The sequence below is a fragment of the Blennius ocellaris genome (assembly GCF_963422515.1).
Source record: "Blennius ocellaris genome assembly, chromosome: 1".
NCBI classification, from domain to species: domain Eukaryota; kingdom Metazoa; phylum Chordata; class Actinopteri; order Blenniiformes; family Blenniidae; genus Blennius; species Blennius ocellaris.
In genome coordinates, this window is record NC_137650.1 from 27,107,428 (window position 1) to 27,129,426 (window position 21,999).

At 39.0% G+C, this 21,999-nt stretch overlaps 1 protein-coding gene across 1 annotated transcript in view; it reads left to right on the plus strand.

Annotated features, from left to right (window-relative positions):
* Nucleotides 1–11,365: 11,365 nt before the first annotated feature.
* LOC308132308 (glypican-6-like) overlaps nucleotides 11,366–21,999 on the plus strand; it is a gene marked incomplete at its 5' end in the record, with an annotated part of 129,090 nt that continues 118,456 nt past the window's right edge. The window contains 2 exons of the mRNA XM_080499358.1: nucleotides 11,366–11,391; nucleotides 11,545–11,714. Coding sequence (XP_080355484.1) covers nucleotides 11,366–11,391; nucleotides 11,545–11,714 — 196 coding nt within the window. The remainder of the gene's footprint in view (nucleotides 11,392–11,544; nucleotides 11,715–21,999) is intronic.

The following is a 21,999-nucleotide window of genomic DNA, read 5'->3' on the forward strand; positions in this document are numbered from 1 at the left end:
GAATTGAACTACGAACTTTGTAATTGGAAGATACTAACTGAAGCAGAGTTGTCCCCAAGTGTCTCTTTACACTTCACACAAAAACAGAGCAATGTCAGTGGGTCATTCTTTTTTCCTGGATCCACAGATTTAAGTCCTCACTATATTTGTGGGTAAATAATTTGCTTGTCCATTTTCTAAAATGCTCACTCACTAGTTTCTAACTGTGTGCCTGCCATTGGGCAAAGGGCAGGTAGTGTGCCATGATTTTACACAGATGCTTGCTGTGGCTGGACGTTAATGGAAGCAGTGAGAATGAATCAAAACAGTAAAGATGTGATTTAAAACCACCACAGTGAGCTGAAAAGGTGATATAAAGCCCTATCTGGTTAATGGAAACTGCAGAGTTGGGTCAAAGTTTTCTAATTTTCCATGTGCGGTGTTTTTAGAGAAGGCTTCATCATGAGTTTTGGTTTTATTTGTTATAATAAAAGATGAATATTTGTTGGTATCACAGCAGCTATGATATGTTTGTTTTCAGCAATACTGACTGGCCATCAGTAATGAAATACTGTCTAGAGTGTGAAACCAACTCTATGCCTCTGTCACACAGATGAGCAGCAGGGACTCAGCTTCATGGTTCATGAATTTTAATGCTGTACTTTGGAGGTAAAGGTCACGGGTTTATGTGGGGGTCCTGCTGTGTTTTTCTGTGTGTAAGTTTGTGCATATGTTTATGTTTGTGGCCATTTTGTTCCTGATCACGCTGATAAATTAAATCTGCTGAGAGAACAGGCATGGCCTAAGGAGGAACTCTCACATGGGATGAATCTGACTTTTAATCCATACTGGTGGTGGAAAAAAAATATTCTGAACAAGAGAGCATGCCTGTTATGTTCTGGTCATTCTCGCCACTTCTCTGTTGGTGAACTCACTCACCTCTTCTCCTGCACTGCCTATTGGTTCTATCCAGTCAACTTTTGTCACAAGAGTACTGATAGCTATAATATCTCTGTAACAGATGTACAGATGCAGTTTTTGAGACAGATGCTATGTTGTCAGCATTTAAAAAAACAATCCAACATGGTGGCAATACACGCACAAAAACAGATGCAGAGATACAGACATACTGTATGAAAATTGCATTAAAGCTTTACACACACACACACACACACACACACACACACACACACACACACACACACACACACACACACACACACACACACACACACACACACACACACACACACACACACACACACACACACACACACACATTTTATCATATTTTACTGCTATATTATTTGTTTTGTAAATGGATTAAACATTAAAAAAATAATTTTATTTCTTAAATGCTCTTCATTTCTTTGTCTTGTTTAGTTTATGGGAGCATTGAATAGTGATGGTACATTTCCATTTGAATTTCAGTTGCAAAAGCAACTTATCTTTATTCTATTGTTGTTAGAGTTGCATTTTAAGGGTTAGTATTTATTGATGATAGTAATAATACATTTTATTTATCAGCCTCGTTTAGGACACCCAAGGTCACTGTATACTACAAGCATGTTAAAATACAGTTACAAACAACTCAAAACATTAATAGAAATGAAAACAACAAGTTATTTGCATTAGACTGTCATTGTTCAAATGAATACGCTTGTTTTAAAATATGTTTTTTAAGATGAGATTTAAAAGCGGCGACAGATTGAATGTTTCTCATCTTGGGTTCCAGAGGAGGGCGAGCTGAAGCCTCTGCACTCCATGGTGGTCATGAGGATTGGAGGTACAGTGAGGCTCAGAGATGAGGCAGATCTGGGAGTTATATCTATATCTATGTCTGTCTGTCTGTCTATCTGTTAATCTCAATACAACAGTGTCAAAATGTGAAAACATTTTAAATAAAAATTACTTTTATTGAAAAGCTCAATTAATATCCCTTCTTTACTAAATTTGACCCTTTGCAATATCATCAAGAGAGCTGGATTAAACACTGCACTTACAAATGTTTGACTCCCCTGGGCTACATATTCTTTGCTTTTTTCTTCATTTTCCCGTTTCTCCTCTCCCTCCTCTAATTTTTGTCTTTTCATTGCAATTGTTTTGAAAATATCATGTTTACTTTGAAATATATGTTCATCAGCACCTAATGTTGTTGTTTGTTGTTGCTTTTGTTTGGTGTTAATGCCACAAATGAAAGCGTTTGAATCAGACGTTGCAGAGAATAAAACCTACAAAATGCATCTATTTGTCTTGTGCCAGGAAATGTTTGTGTCTCGCACCTCCACCGCGCTTGGTCAAATTCCTTCTCCGGCACTTGTCACTCATCTTGATGAGCTTTTGTGTCTAAGAATAGCTTTTACTCTGAAGGTTCTGGCATCTGTTAAGCTCATTTTAGGTGTTGGAGTTGCGAACAAATTGTCTGCTTCCACCTATTCGTTGGCAATATGCAGTCGGACAACAATGCAGAGGCTCCTGCAAGATCTCATATCCACTGCATTGCTTTCAGCGATTACATATACAAAACATTAACATCCAAGTTCAATATCCACATGACCCTGTTTTCAAATGCAACCGAAATAAATAATATGGAGAGCCTTTCACATCCAATGCTGTCCTTTTCTTTTTCACAGTTTGAAAGTCTTCTCCAGTTTATCCTGTCGTGAGCTTTTTAATACTGCTGTCACTACTTTGACTTTAGTGCACTTCACTGCACTAAAAGCCATCTTACCTCTTTGTACTCAAAGCACAAGATGTACACTCAAATCAATCTTTTAACCCTACACAAATTGATCTGATCATCACTTTGTATAAGCTTCTCATCTTTATTATTGGTCAAAACGCCTAAACTCAGAATGTTTCAGTTACTACTGTATGGCTGTATATCTAAAATATTTTATCAATAATCCCGGCTCCTTCAGTGGCCATTTTTCTCAAACACGTCCAGTGTTTTTAAAGGCTGAACAGTGCTCTCTGTGAGAAGTATTCTGATCTTGATGAGGGAAAGCGAGGTTTTATCCACTTATGATCAACAAGTGTTACAATTATTATTAACAATAGCGCATTAGCTCATATATGAAATAACTAATATGATGTTTGCAGGAGTACTTTTCATCTGGAGCAACACTCCCTGTAACTCATCCGCTTCTGTTCACAATAAGTTTCATATTCCTTAATTATCACGCCTTGGGACTTTGTTAATTAGCTCAAAACAATTTCCATCACAGGAAAACAACCACCTGAAACTATTTTGAATTATGTATGATACATAAAAATTACTCACGCTGCAATAATTTGAATAAATCCTTGAGGTTTAAATGTGAATCGGAAGAACTGAAGCATTCTGTTAAGTTAAAACAGCCTCACACTTTTCAGCATGACATGTATGCTTCCTACAATTAGAGTGCAAGTTCAAATTCACACACAATACTTGCAGTGAGATGCTTTATTTTTCTGTTCTATTCATTAGGTAAACCCATAACGTTAACAGTTGTGGTGAGGCTCATACATAAGACCCTCTGAAACAAAGCCCAATCCAAAACAGACTAGTTTGTTGAAATAGCAGGTCAAAGTCTGCCCGCTTAATCTAGTTAATGCTTGTCAACAATAGATTGATGTGCCTCTGACATGACCTTTTCCATGTTGTGTGAAAATGATTAAGGAGCAGGCATACTGTGATTTAACATTTGAGCCAGCATGCAGTTTATTGATTGTGTCTTCAGATCTGTGATTGTTAGCCAGTGTAGTCTTTAATAGAATAAATTTAGTTCAATGTACATTTAAATTACTTTCTTGGTCCTACCGGCTTTCAACATGGCAATGTAGTAATTTATAGTTTTAGATATGTAGGAATAAAAGAAGTATACGCATGAATGCTGCTATAAGCTTGTTGCACACACATAAGCCAGTTTAAACATGATGTTGTCCACTTCATTAGGTACACTATTATACCGAATACACTTTATTAGGTGTAGTCTCAAAAGCTCGACCTCGAATTCCACTTACAAGTTTTTGTTTCTTTTGTTTATTTCAGATGATGCAATGGCTGGAGTGGTTTGCATTCTCACCTGGGAGAATGTCCCCAGTTCACTTCAGGAATCAGTTGTATTTCTGGGTGAAGGTTGCATGCTCTCTCTCTCTCTCTCTCTCTCTCTCTCTCTCTCTCTCTCTCTCTCTCTCTCTCTCTCTCTCTCTCTCTCTCTCTCCCCCTGTATGCATACTCAAATTTCCATTCACACTCCAAAGACAAGCATACAAGAGAAATCATGCTCTTTAAATTGATAGGTGTGAATGTGAGTGTGAGAGATCAACTGACATAGCCTTCTTTAGGTGTTAGCCTAATGCTTGTTTTATTAATATGCCCTTGCATAGCCTCTCTCAAATGTAGTTCAGTTCAACGCCACAGAATATTACGTTCTCACTGGTAAAGGTGCAAATAAATTACAGTAATAGCTCGTTATTGGCCTCAAGCCAAACTGAGCATTAGAAAAAAAATAGTATCATTGCAAAAAAAATGGTTTATGTTTGAGTTGTTTGATTAAACTAAGTTATATTTATTACTGTGACAGTTAATCATAAGATGTGTAAACTGTATCAGATGACACTGAGTGTAATTTTTGAAACTAAGACAAACATTCGAAAGCACAATCATGCTGCAAATAATCCCAACACCCTCTTGTTACATCCAAGATTGTGACTAAATCTTACTTATTTGCTGCAATTCACAGCATGCAAAACATTGTGCCAAATGCATGACGGCTGCATTTATTCCTGCATTATCAGAGCACCACAAAATCTAGTATTCACTGCTCAATCAGACAGAAGGTTGTTGCTGCCATTGCCATGTGCCTTTAGGCTGAATCGAAATTCACCTTCAAATTATACAACTGGAATATTTCAAATCTGAAGGTTGCACTGCCAAATATATATTGCAGACCATTCAACACCAGCTTCCAACATCTTTTAAAAATATAAGACCATAACTTCTGTGTTTTAATGTCACTACAGCTCCACGGCAAAGAGATAAAAACGGTCTTCTCTTTGTTCATGTACAGGATGCAATAAGATGAGCCTGAACTGCTTTTTCATCACTTTAATATGAGGGCATTAAGATTATTTAAGTCCATGGTTTGGGTGTCTCATTGACTCTTTCATGCAAAGATATTGCAGTTATACTGAACATGACGGAAACTCTTGAATATGCCAAAAGTGTGTTTTATCTGGGATTATGGGATTACAGGGTCAGGCAATGCAGATATTGCCTAAAAAAAAAATCCTAACCCTAACCCTAACCCGCATAAACATGCAAAAGCATACCAAGATATTATGTTTACTCTGCTACCATTGCAACACATATTCATAAGTAAATACAGTAAAATACTTAACTGAATTGTCATTTTATAAGATGATATTCTTGAAGGTTGAAGTTTAACGTGTAGATGCAAATAAATAAAAACACGTTGTTTTTCTTTGGAAAAAAAGTATATATTTCTTGTTAAGCATCATAAATACAAGGGTAATCTTTCTTGGAGAATAAAAAAAAGTGGTGATTTACCTTTTTACAGTAATTGCACATATTTGTCTTAAACATCCATGAATTATGAATATATGATTAATTATTCATCTCCTTCCTTGCTGTACTAATGTGAACAAAGTGACCTTATTATTTTTGCTTAGACTGTACTTCACATACCAGTGATGACACTGCATGCTGCCTTGTATAACGCATGCAGTGATTCAAGTTTATATTCGCTCCATGACCAAAAACGTGGATATGCACGGTGCATTGAAATCGAATGTTCATTTGTTTGCTTATTTTTACATTAATAAATGAATCCATCCACTCTACCATACAGCACGCCGCCCCACCATTTATCCACAGTGTCAGCCAGTTATTTGTCTTCTTGGTGCTCATGGGTACATCCACAGTGTATTGATTCTGATTGATTGGTCCATCTATCTTTAGGTCTTTCTATTTGTGTAACTGTCTTGATATTGATTCCAGTTCAGAATAAAACTTAGGAACATTAATAGCTTCTGAAAAGGTGAAGTCAAATTTCTGACAATTAGCCCTCCTTTCTGGAGCTGGATGGTGAGAGCTCCATTTTCCCCACGGTGAGCTGCATATGAGTCACGATGAACCCTGCACCGACTCCTCGTGGTGGGCTATCGATCCACTACTGGGATCACCTTCTGGCCATCATCTCTAGGCCTCATTAGCAAGGGCTTATTAGCTGAGTCGGACGACCTTAGTGTTGCACAGATGAAACCAGTGGTGAACTGGAAGAGAGCATTTGATCTTAGCTTTGCGACTGGCAATAGAAGATAATTAGTTAGAGCTCCCATACTGACCTGAAACACCTTTTGCTCCTATAAAAGAGCTAAGTGTGGGCCAGTCTGGGTTTACCGCTTGAACAAACAGCAACTGAACACCTGATTCATGTTCCTTGTTGATTGCAAGAACAGATTTAAAAATCAAAGCTCAATATAGTTACAACAAAATGGAAATGACTAGACCTGCTTCATATTATCAAAAACCATTGTGACAAGAATGATTGAATGAAATACCACATCGATATACATTTAGTTAAATATGTGACAATGTAATTTTTGCTGACGTTCCACATCAAAGCTTTTCAACACATCTATTATAAATCACTTGAAGAAAAATGAAATATTTGTCATTATTAGGTTGATTAAAAGACATACTGTACATCATTATTCCATTTTCACCATGAACATACAAACACTATAATATAATATACCATTTGCTCGTTGGATGACAATCACTCTGTGAGAGCAAAATTGTTTATTTTTTGTTTTCGTATTTAAGGTTCAGAAGAAATTGAAGTTACAGACAGCGGCTTTCCAAACGGAGGAAATACAATTTGTCACATTATTGTAAGGAGAAAAAGGGGTTCCTTGTTCTTTTCAAAAATATTCATATTGCAGTCGCTGTTGCTTTTTAAAATTTCATGGAGAAAAACTGACTTTCCTCTTAATCACATTAAACTTGTATGAAAAGGATAATATGGAGCAAAATTAATTTCATTTAGATCACATGAACCACTGAGTCTGTCTTCCTCCACGAAAATGGCTGAATCTAACAAAGTAGAATAATATCTCCTGTTTCATTTAGACCGACAGACATCTTCTGTTCTTGGGGGAAATTTCATATCATTCCCAAACAACAGCACCTTTTACATTTGATTTCTCCTGAGACTTGGTTTACTCTTTACAGATATCTGTTAATGAGTTCTGCTTTGGCGAGAAATGATGTGATGTAGGTGAGGCCACTTCCTTTTGTTGCTTGTTTGACTCTGGAGTTTTGCCAGCAGCAAAAGAACATTCAAATTCTTACTTGTGAAGTCTAACAAGTTGCGAATGTGAATGTGGCTTGATCAAATCCAGCTTCAGCTCGCGCCACTCTTTCTCTGTGTTTCTTGATTACTCTGCTCGGTATGCTTGTTCCGTGAATGCATGTTTGTGATCATGCGAAGAGAAAACTGTTCAGTATAATGAAATGTTTCAAGTAAAACACTGTCATATTTAGCTACTACTATGCATACACAATAAATTACTCCAACAAATCTGTTTTGGATATGACTTTTCTATAAAAAAAAGGACTGATGGCTTGATACCGGATATATTGATGGTAGCACAATTTAAAATATGTGGAAGGATTTGAACCAAGAAAGTAATTAATTGAGGTAAACCTGTGCAGTTTTCAGGTAGCTAATTTCCCTTCTCATCTGTTCCACCATGGTTTTCTAAAAAACGCTGGTCCTGTGCACTGCGTGTCGTGGTTACCGGAGGGATGTGCCAGTTTCAGTGCCAGCTCTTTTTGAGGTACGCTCCCATTAATTTACTCTCACTGGGTAATTCTAACTCAGCCAGGGAGATTCAAAGCACAATGACATATACTCGCTTGTAGGAGGTGGTCCAAGTCCATCCCTTCTATTGTGAGTGTCCTCTATCCCAGACAGCCAGACGCCAAGAGCTGTTTGTTTCAAATCTGACAAGTTGAAGTGAGCGAGGCAGTCGTTTTACACCTCCTATTTCTTGTTCACTTCAGCTGATATCTGTATAGCACAATTCATATATTGTACTTGTGCTATGCAGATCTATGCTCATATTCAAAAATTATTTTGGTAATCTGTGCCTAACAGTAAGTGACATGTCGCACCATAAGAATACAAAGCCTTCAACAACCAGATCAATATTTCTACGCTACAAATGGAGATCTGGGAATGTATTTCTCTTTTTGGGACTCAGTCCAGGGCAGGTAATGGGACACGAGTTTTACTCTGATAGTCTATCACTAAAAAATCGAACAAAAAACGGTTTATTTACAGGATGAGCAGAGATGCTGCTCTTTAATGTATTATTGTGTAACTGCAGTGCAAACGTCCGCTAAGAGCACGGAGGAAAAAAATGATAGAACCTCGGAAAAAAAATGTAGAACCATATACATTTAAATGAGATTACACTTCAAATGATTCATTTGAAGATGACAGTGATACAATTTAACTAGGAGGTGTTATAGCACACAGAACCATTCAAAAGTTGCTCAGGTTAAAATCAAACTCAGGGCAGACCAGAAATGTAGGAGAACTAAGAGCTCCTGGACAGTTGTTGGAGACTGTTCCCCATTGGATAAGTTTCTTAATGCCTGTGACGTACCACTAAGCCCATCCTACTTGTTCTCCGAGAGGGAGGTGTCATATCTTAAGATGCTGCTCAAATGTTCTCTGTGAGGACAGGACCACTTCCCCTTGACTGTTAGCAACAGCACCTAACTGGGAACTGAAAGTTGACATGAATAAGCAACTGAAATTTCCAAGGAATGTTGCCACAACATTGCCCAGGCCAGGTGTGGTTCCTGGAGTCCTCCAAAGTTTTTGAGGCTTCTTTCAAATGTCATACACTCTCATCCAGGTGAACCAGCCAAGGGTGATCAAGTCCCATCTTGAATCTCTACCCTAACCATGGATCTTCTCTCTTGATCCACAGCCAGCATGGAGCATTTTCTGCTGCCTATCCTTGTGTCGACCAGTATGTTGAAGGTCTTGCAGAGGGACTGGCCCACAAAGGTTCTGCATGCTCCCTCAATGGACTCACACCCTGCTGCACAGTTCACCCTTTTCCTCTCATTGGCTTCTTTCATGCAGTCCTCTCAAGTTAACATCACTGATGATGTGTCGATGAAGCATCTGAAATTGATCTATTTCACAAGATCACACAAAAAAAAGAAGTTGTGCAATGCATCTATCATTTTGGTGCATGACATAAATACTGTAGTAAGATACAAAGATGCAGTAATTTTCTCACCACGTTGCGCAAACTCTATTTCAATGGTCTAGTGCAATACTGCTCCGCTGCATTTTCTTTTACATTTCACAACCCTGAATAGCTAATTGCACTTTTACAGTGCATTTTAAAGTTGATTTTAACAAGCCACAGTAGCTCCTAAACCCACAAAAAACACACAGCGGGAGTGTTTATACAAGATATTATGAGATGCAGTCTACTTTCATACTCTCAGGAGAGCACATTTCATGTTATAACGAGATACTTCTTCTGTTAGATTTTCTTCATTATAAGAAGAAAACTTTTTCATCCTCCTCTCGCAAAGTTGCTTCATTGTTAAGAGATGTTGAAAATCACTTTGATGCCAGGGAGGGTGTGAAAAGTCAGTTCAGTTCAGTGTTGCCAGGTGTTTTGTGGCCAGTGAAATTAAATTAGGTCGAGTAATCTTCATAAATAGAAAATTCCCAAACAACTTTGCCTTAATTAAGTTTTTGTATTTAAGGATCTTATTACAAGCTGTTGAATAGGCACTTCCCAGTGGGTTGGGTGTGTGTGTGTGTGTGTGTGTGTGTGTGTGTGTGTGTGTGTGTGTGTGTGTGTGTGTGTGTGTGTGTGTGTGTGTGTGTGTGTGTGTGTGTGTGTGTGTGTGTGTGTGTGTGTGTGTGTGTGTGTGTGTGTGTGTGGAGGGGGGTGTTGGGATTGAATATTATGAATATTGATGTAAATGTCAGAGATAAGGAGGAAATCATATCACTCTGTCAAATAATGTTTGCTTCAAACATAAACAAATATTTTCTTTTCAAGCTGAGGGTTGCACAGTTCTGTAGTGGGCAAGAAAATCCCCAGTTCAAGTCTTGTTGATGATCCTTCTTTGTGGAATTTGCATGTTTTCCCTGTGCATATATTGTTTTTCTCCATATACTAAAATTTATTCTCGTAGTCCAAAAACGTCTACACTGACTTGACTCAGCTGGGATCCGCTCCTTCTTCAGATGATGTATGGATAGAAAAGTGTTTCCCTCATGCTTTAACTGTGAAGCTCCACTGTACATTAGATTAAACATTTAAGTAATATTGAATATTTTATGTTTCTGGTTGTGGAAATAACAATAAACAATTTCAAGGATATTCAAATTTATTTTTAGAGACGCATCTCCAATGCTCAAACTCAGGGGTGCATATCCGATGTCAACATGATATGATTTGCACATATGCAAATCATATCATGGTCGGGCAGAGATGGAATGTGGAGTCACAAATACACTTGTCAAACATTAATTGTTCCATCATTTCAATAATTTCTTTTTATATGTAAATCTAAAATGTGAAAATTATCAAGTTTGAAAATGCATTTGATCATATGCATTGGGTTGGATAATTCATATCTTTTTGAAATGGGGAAGTGGGGGGGGGGGGGGGGGTGCTCTATCCACCACAATTATGGGAATTATGCTATTGGTGGAAGACTACAAAATTGGGGTTTGTCGTGTGAAGTGATGCAAATGCTGTGTGTCTTGAACTGATATTCTAACATGCAGCCTGCCACACATGATTTTATCCGCCAAATTTTCACTTTCACCGCTTGGTCCCACACCTAGACACTTGTGGGCCAGCAGGGGTTTTCTCCGGATTTGTGGACTGTTAATTGATCGGTGGTATGGGGGGATCATCCCTGAGTCTGGTCAGTGTGTCAGTCTTTCCACTCCGCCCACTCTCCACCTCCACCTCCAGATCGCCGCGCCTCCAACATGTGTCTCCTCCACACCGACGTGCTGTGGTGTGGCGTGCATTGCCACGGATGCAAGCAGACAGAGGAGGTTGCGCGCCCCTGGATGCGAGCCGCTGAAGACAGTCACTCCACTCCATGTTTTGCCCTGCCCTCGTGCGCTCTGCTTGCTGCGCTGCGTGCTTCTCCGTTGCGTCCGTCTCTTCTTCACAGAAACGCAGGGCAGCTGTGTGTGCGGGAGAAGTTGTTGGCACACTGAGCACCAGGTAGCTCCCTTCAACACGGATTTGCTGGCACCGGGAGCTGTCGGACTCGTTTATATATTTTGTTTTTTTTCTTCAAGAAGGGAAAATGAGGTGGACGCACCAGTATCTAAAGTGAGGAGTGCTTTATTATGATTTTTTCCCCTTCTTTTTAAATGAGCATCTAACACCACCGGAGAAATCTTCCAATCTGTCCCCCCTTTTTTGGATTGTTTTCTTTTTTTTAATGCCGGAGGAGCTGGTATTTCTCTGTGAAACCCCATCAAGGATTTCACCGATGTGTGCGATGTGGAGGCTGCAAGTCGCCTTATGTACTCTGTCGGTGCTGTCCCTGTCATCTGCTGGTGAAAGCAAAGCGCGGAGCTGTAGCGACGTTAGACAAGCTTATAACGCTAAAGGATTCAGCCTTGTCAATGCACCTCATCAGGAAATATCAGGTAGGTGAGACTGACAGCATCATCTTTTCTCCACGTGCCACGTCTCGCTCCCCCAACAGATTAAACACAAAGGCAATGAACTATGTGATCTTTCCCAAAGCCTTTGAGCATCTACTTGATCTTGCCACTCACATCTTGTCAATGCGGTTTTTTTTCTTTCTTTTTTTAATCTAAGGATTCAAACAGTCTACACAGTCTTCATAATAATAATAACAAAAAAGTATCCTATTTTTGGCAGCGTGTGCCGATTCGTGAAGCTGACTTTCCCAAACCATTCCTTTCCCCCATCGACTCCCTGTTGTAAAGTGTTGGATACCTTTCCTGAATGACATGCAAGTCGTTGCTGAGTGATTTCTCACATTTCCATTTTAGCCAGAGATGAAAGACTGCAAGCTGAGTGTATTACCTTCAACCCAGGAGACATGTCATTCACATGTCTCCTGTTTCTAGTGTAAATGTATTAATGTTCCAAAGAAAGTTTGGTATTAGTTTAAAAAAAGTTTGTCAATTATAACATGGAATTTTAATCTGACATTAGTAATACCATAAAGTCAAGTCATACGTGAACCTGGTCACCTCATTTGCCCTTATGGATATTAGAAAATATGTGTTCAAAGAGATGAATCCATCCAACAGATACAGTGACTGTCATCGTTTGCTTGACCTGAAATTTCCTACATTTGGATTTACTTCCGACCGACCGCACTCCAAAGTCTCAATTAAGTATATTTCAAAATTGGCTGCATGTACCTGTTGCTCATATTCAACAGAAGATCATGGAGCTTGTTGTGTTGGATTTGGCTAAATAGTGCGTGCTGTTTACCGGTAGGGGGCTGTATGCACTCAACATGCAATTCTCTTTTTCCAGGGGATCTTTTTGTCTTGCCGTTTAGATTTTCCTCAAGGCTACAGCTTAGGTTTTCAATTCATGCTCTTTGGTAGAGCAGAGCTATGGGGTTTCATTATCTCTGGTGTCGTGGTAATCACATTTATGGCCAAAGTAAGAAAAGAGATTAGTCAGTAAACATAGTCTGCATCATGAGAGGGGAGAGGAGAAACAGAGAGACCTGAAGTTAATCCCGATATTGCCTCTTACAGACAAAACGGAGATCCTGTGTTGGTAATTGGCAGTGTCAGGCAGTAATGATGATAGAGCCACCTTATTGTGTTTTAACAAGGTTTTGCTATTAAGGGGAAGGGAATACTTTTGTTATTGATTGACCATATAAAGGTCTGTGCCAGTGACTATTGTGTGGGAGGGACTGACGCTGTTATTATCTCTATTTATAGTTCTGGACTAATCTTAAAACTAAAAATGACAACAAAAGAAAGCCCGTTTTTATATTGAAAATGTGACATTTGAAGGGACAAAACTTGGCATCTGTTCTTGTTTTGCCTAAGTAGTAACTTCTATTCCATTTATCGACAGCTCAGAAGCAGACGCTTTTAGCAGACTACTCAAATGAAAAGAGCAGACAATGTGGGTAGAATAATTAATGCTTAGTTTTTTTTTCTCTCTCTCTCACAGGCACTTACAGGGATACACTTATTAAAACAGTGCAGTTGCTGCTTTATTATTATTATTATTTCATTATTCATTTCCATATGGCAGGGCACTTGAAGCAGGACCAACACGGTCAATTCAGGTGAAGCGCCCCTTTTCTTTAATATTTAGCACAAACATTTTACTATTGTCTCTCGTGTATGTACACTTTCTATTCAATCTTTTTTTTAAATATTTCCCAAGACAATGTTTCATACTTTTGTTTTGCAGCTGTTTTCATTTAGTTTGACAGCTCCTAAGCTGAGTTTGATTTCCCATAGTTTTGAGCAGAGAGTTTTTTTGGCCTCTGTTTCCCTGGACCAGATCCATGTATCACAAGAACAATTTCGGGTTGTGTCAGATAATGTTTTATACATGATTTGGAAATACGTGGACATGCTGTCTTAGTTTTGTCAAGTTCATAGTGTTTTATCTCACGAAACACCAGCTATCTGTTTTACATTTCAGCATGTTTAAATAAAAATAAAACAAAAAACAGAACTGTCCACCACAACCTCTTTACCATTAATGCAGCTGCATAAACAATACATGCAATTGGATTTTGTTTTCAAATAACCTTCGCATAAATACAACAGAGGTTAGATATAGGCCTCAGGAGATGGGATAGTAAAAAGCCCTCAATTAGACCTAATTAGTTATGCTAATACAAACGTGTGGTGAGCTGCAGGAACAGTGTTAGCACTTATCCCTCCATCATTTGCTATGTCATGCTACTGCTATGTCTCTTGATACAAAACACGCAGGTTTAATACTTCTGCAGAGGTGGCCTCCTCAAGTTCTAAGCTCCCATTTGCATAAGCTAATTATTTTGACAGCTCTTTGTCACTGACAAGCTGAGTGATGGTGTTGGAGAGGCTACAGAGTTTGTTTATAGCCGTTATAAAACAAAATAGGGTGAGGATACAATGCGTGCTTGAATATGCTATTGAAAAGAAACCCACAGTCATTTGAAGTAATTGAATCAAAGAATTTTTTTCTCAAGGACAGAAATGCAGATACCTTTCTTTCAGTTTCTTTTTGCTTGAATAGAAGTTTCCACTCCATCCTTGCAGCCAGTATTTAAAGTGGTCCCTAAATGAGTCTAATGGGCAGGAGGGTCGTAAAATGTATCCGCAAACGTAAAGAATCCAATAAACCATCCAGAGTAAAAACCTCTTATAAATGTTTCAAGAATCACACCAGCCTGCTAGGTGGATTCTTTGTGGTTTTATTTTTCAGTTATAAACATTTGTAGGTAAACGCTTCCTTTATTTTCCAATCAGTGTGTTAATTTATATCACAATGATACTAATGATGCCAATGACAATATGCCAGTTAAAAATTCTACAATGATTATAAAGCAAGCAGCACCATCCTATAGTGGTTAACACTCATGCTTTATAGTGGGAACAGTCTCTGTTCAAGTCATATTTGAGGTTTACATTCATGCTTCAGTTTTCTTCCCTGCTACTTTGGTTTCCTCCCACAGTTCAAACGCATACTGTACATTTAAGTCTCATTGGTTACTATAAATTTCCAGGAAGCGTATACGTGATTGTGTGTCTGGTTCTCTGGGACGGACAGTCAACCGGTCCAGGGCGTGTCCTGTCTTCACCCACAGTGAGCTGCGATCTGCTCCAGCGCCTTGTGACCCTGACTTTGATAAAGCTGCATTAAAGATGGATGGGTCGATCATAAAGCAGAAATATGTAGAAGGCGGTTTCCAACTGCTTTTGAGCTATGAAGAGATGCTCAGTAGTACACAATTTCATTCATACTCTATGCTTGCGCAGTTTTTATTAATAATATAGTTTTACCCTTGCATGATAATATAGATAGAGCTGTGGTGTAGAACTATGCTGTTGTATGTGGACTGAACCTGAGAAATGTGCAAAGCTGGCTTCTGGACAGCTTCATTAAAGTCCACCAAGATGAGTTTGTGATTCCCTTGTGCTCGTGCCGCCTGCCTGGTATGTAATGTAACAATCCAGCATGCCTGGGAGGTTCAAACCCATGCTTGCATGTCAGACATTAGTTATATTGTCACACAAACATTGCTAGTTGATTGTCAGCCCTTCGTTCATAAACACAGCTACTCCTCAATGTTTCAGTCAGGCCCTGCTCTGGTGTATCTCACAGAGACTTTGCTGTTAATATCAACATGTACTTACACAGAGCAGTTGGGATTCTCATGGGTGGACGACGCGGCTCTTTGCTACAGCTTTCAAACAAAACCGCTCGATGTGCTGCAGTTCCCATTACTGCTGTGCCCACGTCTTATATTTCCCTTCTCAAGAATAACAATTACCTTTGGGGTTCATCCATAACAACCTTAAAGAATATTATTTGATTTCTCTTTAACAGAACAGTTATTAGCTGTTATACAATCCAGCGTCTTTTTTTCCTCATGTGAATATCTAATACGCAAACTCTCTCTGTTGCTCACTGTGATCTTCACTTGGCTGTTTGTAGGCTGTGAATGCGTGTATTTCCCCAAGTCCCTGAAACACAACCCAGATCTCAGAGATCTTTACTGTTTGTACTTAAGGACCCTTGTGAACCTTCAGTATATGGTGTTATTGTCAAAATGTAAGCTTTTTCAAAATAGAAATCCTTGTAGATCTCAAGATACTTCATCTTACAACTCTTGTTAACGCTCCTTTTCATTTAAATCAGGCACTTGGACAGCCTGACATGAATCTTACCCAGAATTTTAATATGATAAAACAGGTTTTTGGATCCGATTTTCAATTAGCTGAAACTGTACCTGAGTCAAGCCGATCAGTAGCAGTTCCTGAAGAGTTTATTGCAGTTGTCATATTTTTAGGCTCTAACTGTTCGATACACAGCAGCGGCATGCTGTCTGTCTCATCACTTGATTATGGGTTATACGTTTACATGAAACTCTCCCAGGGAAATAATCGTGACTCTATGGTCAGACTTCTATCATCATATCTCTGCAGATTTCAGCAGTTCATTTGTTTCATTGATACATTTTAAATTCTCCTAACATGTGATACAGCAGAAAATATTAGTTTGTAATTAGTATCTCCAGGTTTGTTCGCACGTTGATCACTGACATGGTGCAGTTTGGCAGCCTCGCTTCCGTCAGTCTGCCCCAGGGTAGCTGTGGCTACATAAGTAGCTTATCACTATTGAGTATGAGTGAATGAATAAATTAATGTAAAGCATCTTTGAGTGTCCTGAAAAGCACTATATAAAACCCATGCATTGGTTTTATTATTATTACTATATACCGCTGTGAAAAGTCTTGCCCAGCAAAAATTAGTATGAAAACTCTGAGGGGCATTTTTATTTTTATTTTTTTTCCCAAAGCCCATTAAGATGCTCTTGGCTCTGCCAAATTGGAAATAAGTCTCCTGCCATCCTGTATACATCTTCAGAGAGAACGGTTAATGAGATGAGTGAGGGAGATTATACTCCCTGTGTGTGTATGTGTCTGTGTGTGTGGTTGTAGCAGTTTATCCTCACTTTGTGGATCTTTCTTTTGCTTTGTGTCTCCATTGTGGTAGAAAATGACAAAAAATGTTTTGTCTTTCACTGAATGAGACAGACTGTGTGCCTAACACATCCAAATGAGGTTGATTGTGAGTCTTCCCGCAGAGCAGTTCAGATTTGGTAAAAGCGATTGTGTGACAGTTGTCTTGACCTGAACAATCTGTCAACCCTCTGCAGGCATTCATGCCTGCAATGCACATGGTCTGCAAGCTTCCTGGAACCATCCTCGGCACCATGTATGGTGTTTTCTGAGTAGTGTGAAAAGCCTCCCGGCTCGCGTAGGAGACTGCTACTGCACTTTTTCCAGTTTTCAATCAACTGCTGGCCTAAATCAGTAATGGAGGGGGATTAAGAATCGCTGCCCTCTCAAGCCTGGAAGCGAACTTGAGAGAAAGAAGTGAAAGGATGGATGTGATTGTATGCTAAGGGATTAGAAAAGATACCAAAGAAAATAAGCAGGGAAATAAATTGACATTCCCAGTAGTACAGAGCATATAGGCATGGAAAGCATTCTTGACTAACCATGTGTTGACATGATATTTTCAATGGGAGCTGAGACGAGCCCTGGGGTACAAGTAAAGAGTCAGGTAGAATGTAATCCATCTGAATTCAAGGGATTAGCAATCTCACTTGGTATTTGTGTTGCATCAAAGTATTGCTACGTGCAGCTTTTTATTTTGGCTTTCTGGGGGAAAAAATAGTCTTCAGCAATGCTTCTCTTGCTAAAATCTTATAAGAAAGATTCTCGTTTGAATGAACTGAGGGAAAAGTCACATGTGAGATCTCTCCATGAGGAAAACACTTTTCCCAGTGGGTTTCAGTCCGTGGCAAGGATACCGTAGAAATACTGTGGACTGACATGGGTGGGAGGGTCCTGTTATAGTCTACAGGGGGCAATAATTTACGAAGACGATTTTGGTTGCACCCTCTAGTGTGGCAGTGTTTGTGGCTTTTCTGTCCTTATTTATGACATATGGTAGAGAATAAGTGCGTTTGGTTGTGTTTACTGTTACGGTTTTTCGTTTAGCCCACAGAGGATTTTGGCCTCTGGGGAAGAGTGTCTGAATAGAAGTCCCAAGCTTGACACCAATGATAGGGCTCAGAGAGACGAGAGCTTCTCAGTGCTTTGGGAAAAGCCACATGGGTACATCATATCGAGGTGTCAAGGATGCAAATACTTTTCCCACTTGGGACTTTTTATTTTTGTTTTCTAGACACGGCTGAGGTGGTTCGCTAAATAAGTCACCCCTCAGAGACGTGGAAGTAAACAAGCATTAAGTACAAATAAACATGGTGTGACAACATTGTCGTGGAAACATCAGATGCTGTCAACAAATACCAGCATATCTGCTGCCTTTGGCGTCAGAGACCTGACAATGACACTGTTGTACCGTAAAAAAAAAAACAGTTTCTACCCCCGAAAGCCTCCGCAGCGATTTCATTGTAACAAAACCACAGGGGTGTTTTCATGTATCAAAATCAATGGTGCAGATGATCCAACATTTTAGTCACTTTTTTAAAAGTACAAAGTCATTGCAGAATATCAGTGGCTAACCTGCAGTTCTTTGAATATTATCCGTGACCTTAAATATAGTGAAGCTTTTGTTACAGATTTATTAAAGCAGGGAAATGAATACTTCAGTAAAAACCCACACTTTTAAATTATTTTACACATTGAGATTGAAAAGCAAGGTGATTAAAAAATGTCAAGTCAAATGTTTTAAAAAAGGAGGAGAGGTTGGAAATTTTTTTTAAAATATAAAATTAATTCTAAAATATTAAATTAAATGTGTCTTAGCTTATGCCTCTTTGGTTGAAGCTTCCTCACGCACACTGTATGGGTGGCTGTTATACGCCTGTTGAGTGCTCGTGAAAACTGAATTTATTACAAATAGGGTGCGCTCAACTGTATGAACCTTTTATCTAAAGAAGACGAAACAAATAACACATTAGTAAATGATGGTATATGTCGAATTGAATAATCCATGATGGATCACTTTTAAATGTATTTTATTTTATATCTTTCAGTTATTGATTTGCTTTGATTTGATTTTAAAACAACGAAGCTCTGCAGCACAGAAGCTTATCTGATCCCAGCATCAGTCAATTGTTGGTTTGGCTGTCTTAATGGCAGTAGAAGAGAAAGATCTCGGTAGATTCCAGGGTTTAGTGCAGGAAGATGTGAAGATAGTTGGTCTCATGGAGAAGGGAGGGGAGATGTTGAGATGCAGGCAAGTGATCCACTGTGGTTACCCTTTAAGTTGAAACTGGGAGAAGAATAGGATTTGTCAAACATATAGTATGCATTTAGTGTCTGTAAAACAGTCCAAAGTTTTATAAGTAACCGTCACACTTTCATCCAAAATTGATTTTCTTTAGACTTTTTTTTTTCCAACAAGCAATTCTCCCTCTTATCCAGAGAAAATCAATTAATTCTGTCCTCTAGACGAAAGGAAAATCTGCTGTGTTGCCTTGTACTCCGTGGCCTGAAGTATCAGGCAATGTCACACTCACTCCAAACTGAGCAGCAGCCCATCGAGCAAGTGAAATTCAACTCATGGCTGCGATGAGGGGTTCTGTTTCAGTCTTCTTGACTGCCAGAGGTGGTAGAAACTCACTTGTCCTGTCTCTAGTGGCTATCCAGGTTTCTAACAACTCATGCACAGTTTTCAGCGTGAAAGTGTTTCATAACTGGACTATTAAAGTGGCTCAGTGTTGGTCCTGGGATTTTTCAAGTTTGCAAAATTAAAGACACAAGAAGATGGGTTTGTGTCCACACCAATGTGTTTGCTTGAAAAAAAAAAAATCTATTTTATATACACTTGTGCAAAGAGGACAAGAAAATATACATTAAAAAATGTATACTCCATCCCAGCACCTTATTGGTATTCAACTTCACTTATTTCATTTGAGAAGCACTGCAGTGGGCTGAACAAAAGAGTTCTAACTGCATGACTGCATCCCTCAAGTGAATAGACAATTATGGCTCACCAAGCAACGAGACAAAAGAACACCACAGTGCCAGGCTTGCAACATTCCCAATGATTTGTTTGAGATTGTGTTTTCAAACAGCAGCAGTTGTTAGTTAGGACAAGACATGCAAAGAAGGCATGCTGTTCCAGTTCTGAATTACAAAATTTATACCGATTACATGGGTGCATGACCCAGTTTAGTGTGATCTCGTTCGCGGGTTGAGGTGGAGAGACTAATTGGAGATCGTTATTATTTTTATGTTAATGTGGAAATGTAGAGGGCTGATCTTAACCCCGGGTCATATTTCTGGGCTTTAATTATAACATTAAATAATAGCCTTCACAGTGAAAGGTCTTTAGGGATCTAATGACACTCCCCCGTGTGTCAGAGGTTGGTGTTATGTTTCTCAGCCCTGTGTTGCCTCATTTCATTTCCACACTTGGTAAGGAATTGTAGGACTTTCACTCAGAAACATAAGGGAGCCCAAATTCTGTTGATGATGATGATGATGATGGATTTCATGATAATTTTTTGCCACACAGTGAGAGCATATGAGGGGAAGCAAAAGGAAGTTTCTTTGAAATTGAAATCTCAAGTGTTCCAAGAAAGACACCAGGAAAAACAAACAAACAAAAAAAAAAAACAGTGCCTATTTTGAGACTGCCTTAAACCTGCGCCGAACTTCTGGATGTATTTTATGTACAGGGTTACTGAATTATGTATTTTTTTTAAATATCATTTTAATATATATTGGCTTGTAATGAGCCATGTTGAATGTACAACCTGCAAAGTGCTAGAGTATGACATTAGACCTCATCTAGAACTAAAGTAGTACAGCAGGGGTGAACCAACAGATCATTTGAATCACACACCCTTGTGGCTGATGGGAATGTAGAGCGCTCTTGCAGGGAGAGATATTGAGGCTCACTAGGCTCACACCACTGACTTGAGTAGGGCCTCACAGTGAATCCCCAGGGAGCCTTGCCGTCATGACAAATGTGACAAGCTCGTATAACTTTAATGTCAGAAGGGAAGCAGCTTGAAGTGTTGTCATTTGAAGAATGTTGATGAGGTTGAAGGAAGAAAATCTCCAGCCTTCGTGCTTTTAAAAATTCAAGGCCTGTTAGGAAAAAGCAAAGGAGATTTACACACATTGGAAAGTGCTATGGAAATTGATGAGCTGAGGAGTTTGTGTCCAGCGTTTACGTCTTCTGAATCCTTGAATGTGAGTTTGCTTTTTTTTTTCTTTTTTTTTCTTTTTTTTCCAATTTAACCGTGTCTTTATGATGTTTCTTGGCATCATCCTTGTTCTTTGGCTGCTGCAGGGTGCTCGAATCTGAAAAGAAGCCAGCCCCGTCTCTTGCTCCCAGAACCCTGCTGTTTCCTGTCCCCTGTGTAAGCTGCCGGTAAATGAGTGGGCTGGTCATCTCACACCCTGGGGCTCTACCTCGGGCTCCTCAGACCACCAGCTGTTGTGTTTAAGAGTAATTCATGCACCAGTTAGCATGATGAATCCGGAGCATAAGTTCAAGACTGCACCGTATGTCCCCCTCCACTCCTCGTGGCCTCTAACATTAGACAAATGTGACGAACTGCGTGGCAGTATGGACGAAAGCAGCCATTCAAATGTGTCTAAGAAACATCTTAAAGATGACGGAGTGACCTAAATCTTTGAAACCCTAAACCCGTCAGTTTCAGAGATGTTAATGGGCTCGGTTGAACCACTATAGCTCCTCAGCTGGCAGAGCAGATACTGTAAATCACGGTGCATTGTTTCTCTCCATGTGGCGTTTTTCATCTGTGAGACATTTACTCTGAGAAAGCCTCAGCATGAAACATTTTGATCCCAGTCTATATTGAATATAAGATTTTTTTTTTTTGTAGTTTTCATGAGTATTTTGTGGAGATGGAGCTCTTTGGGGAGCACAAGGCTGCAAATGGTTTTCTTGCTGTATTATTACTTTTTTCTTCTGGCTGAACAAAACTTCACCAACTCGTATGTATATACAGTATGTTTGCATTATATATTAAGCTGAATGATGTACTTGAGCCAATGATTGATCATAATGGAACATGTACATGCTTCTCTTTAAACTTTTTTAACTGAAAAAGGCTTTAATTTTGGCTGATAACTTATGATTTCATTAATTTCAATTGCGTTTATTTAAGATTTAAAGTAATTAATATTTTTTTCCGCTGTTTAATTATAAACGTATGAGTAAATGTGTCAAATAAAACCCTTTTTAGGCA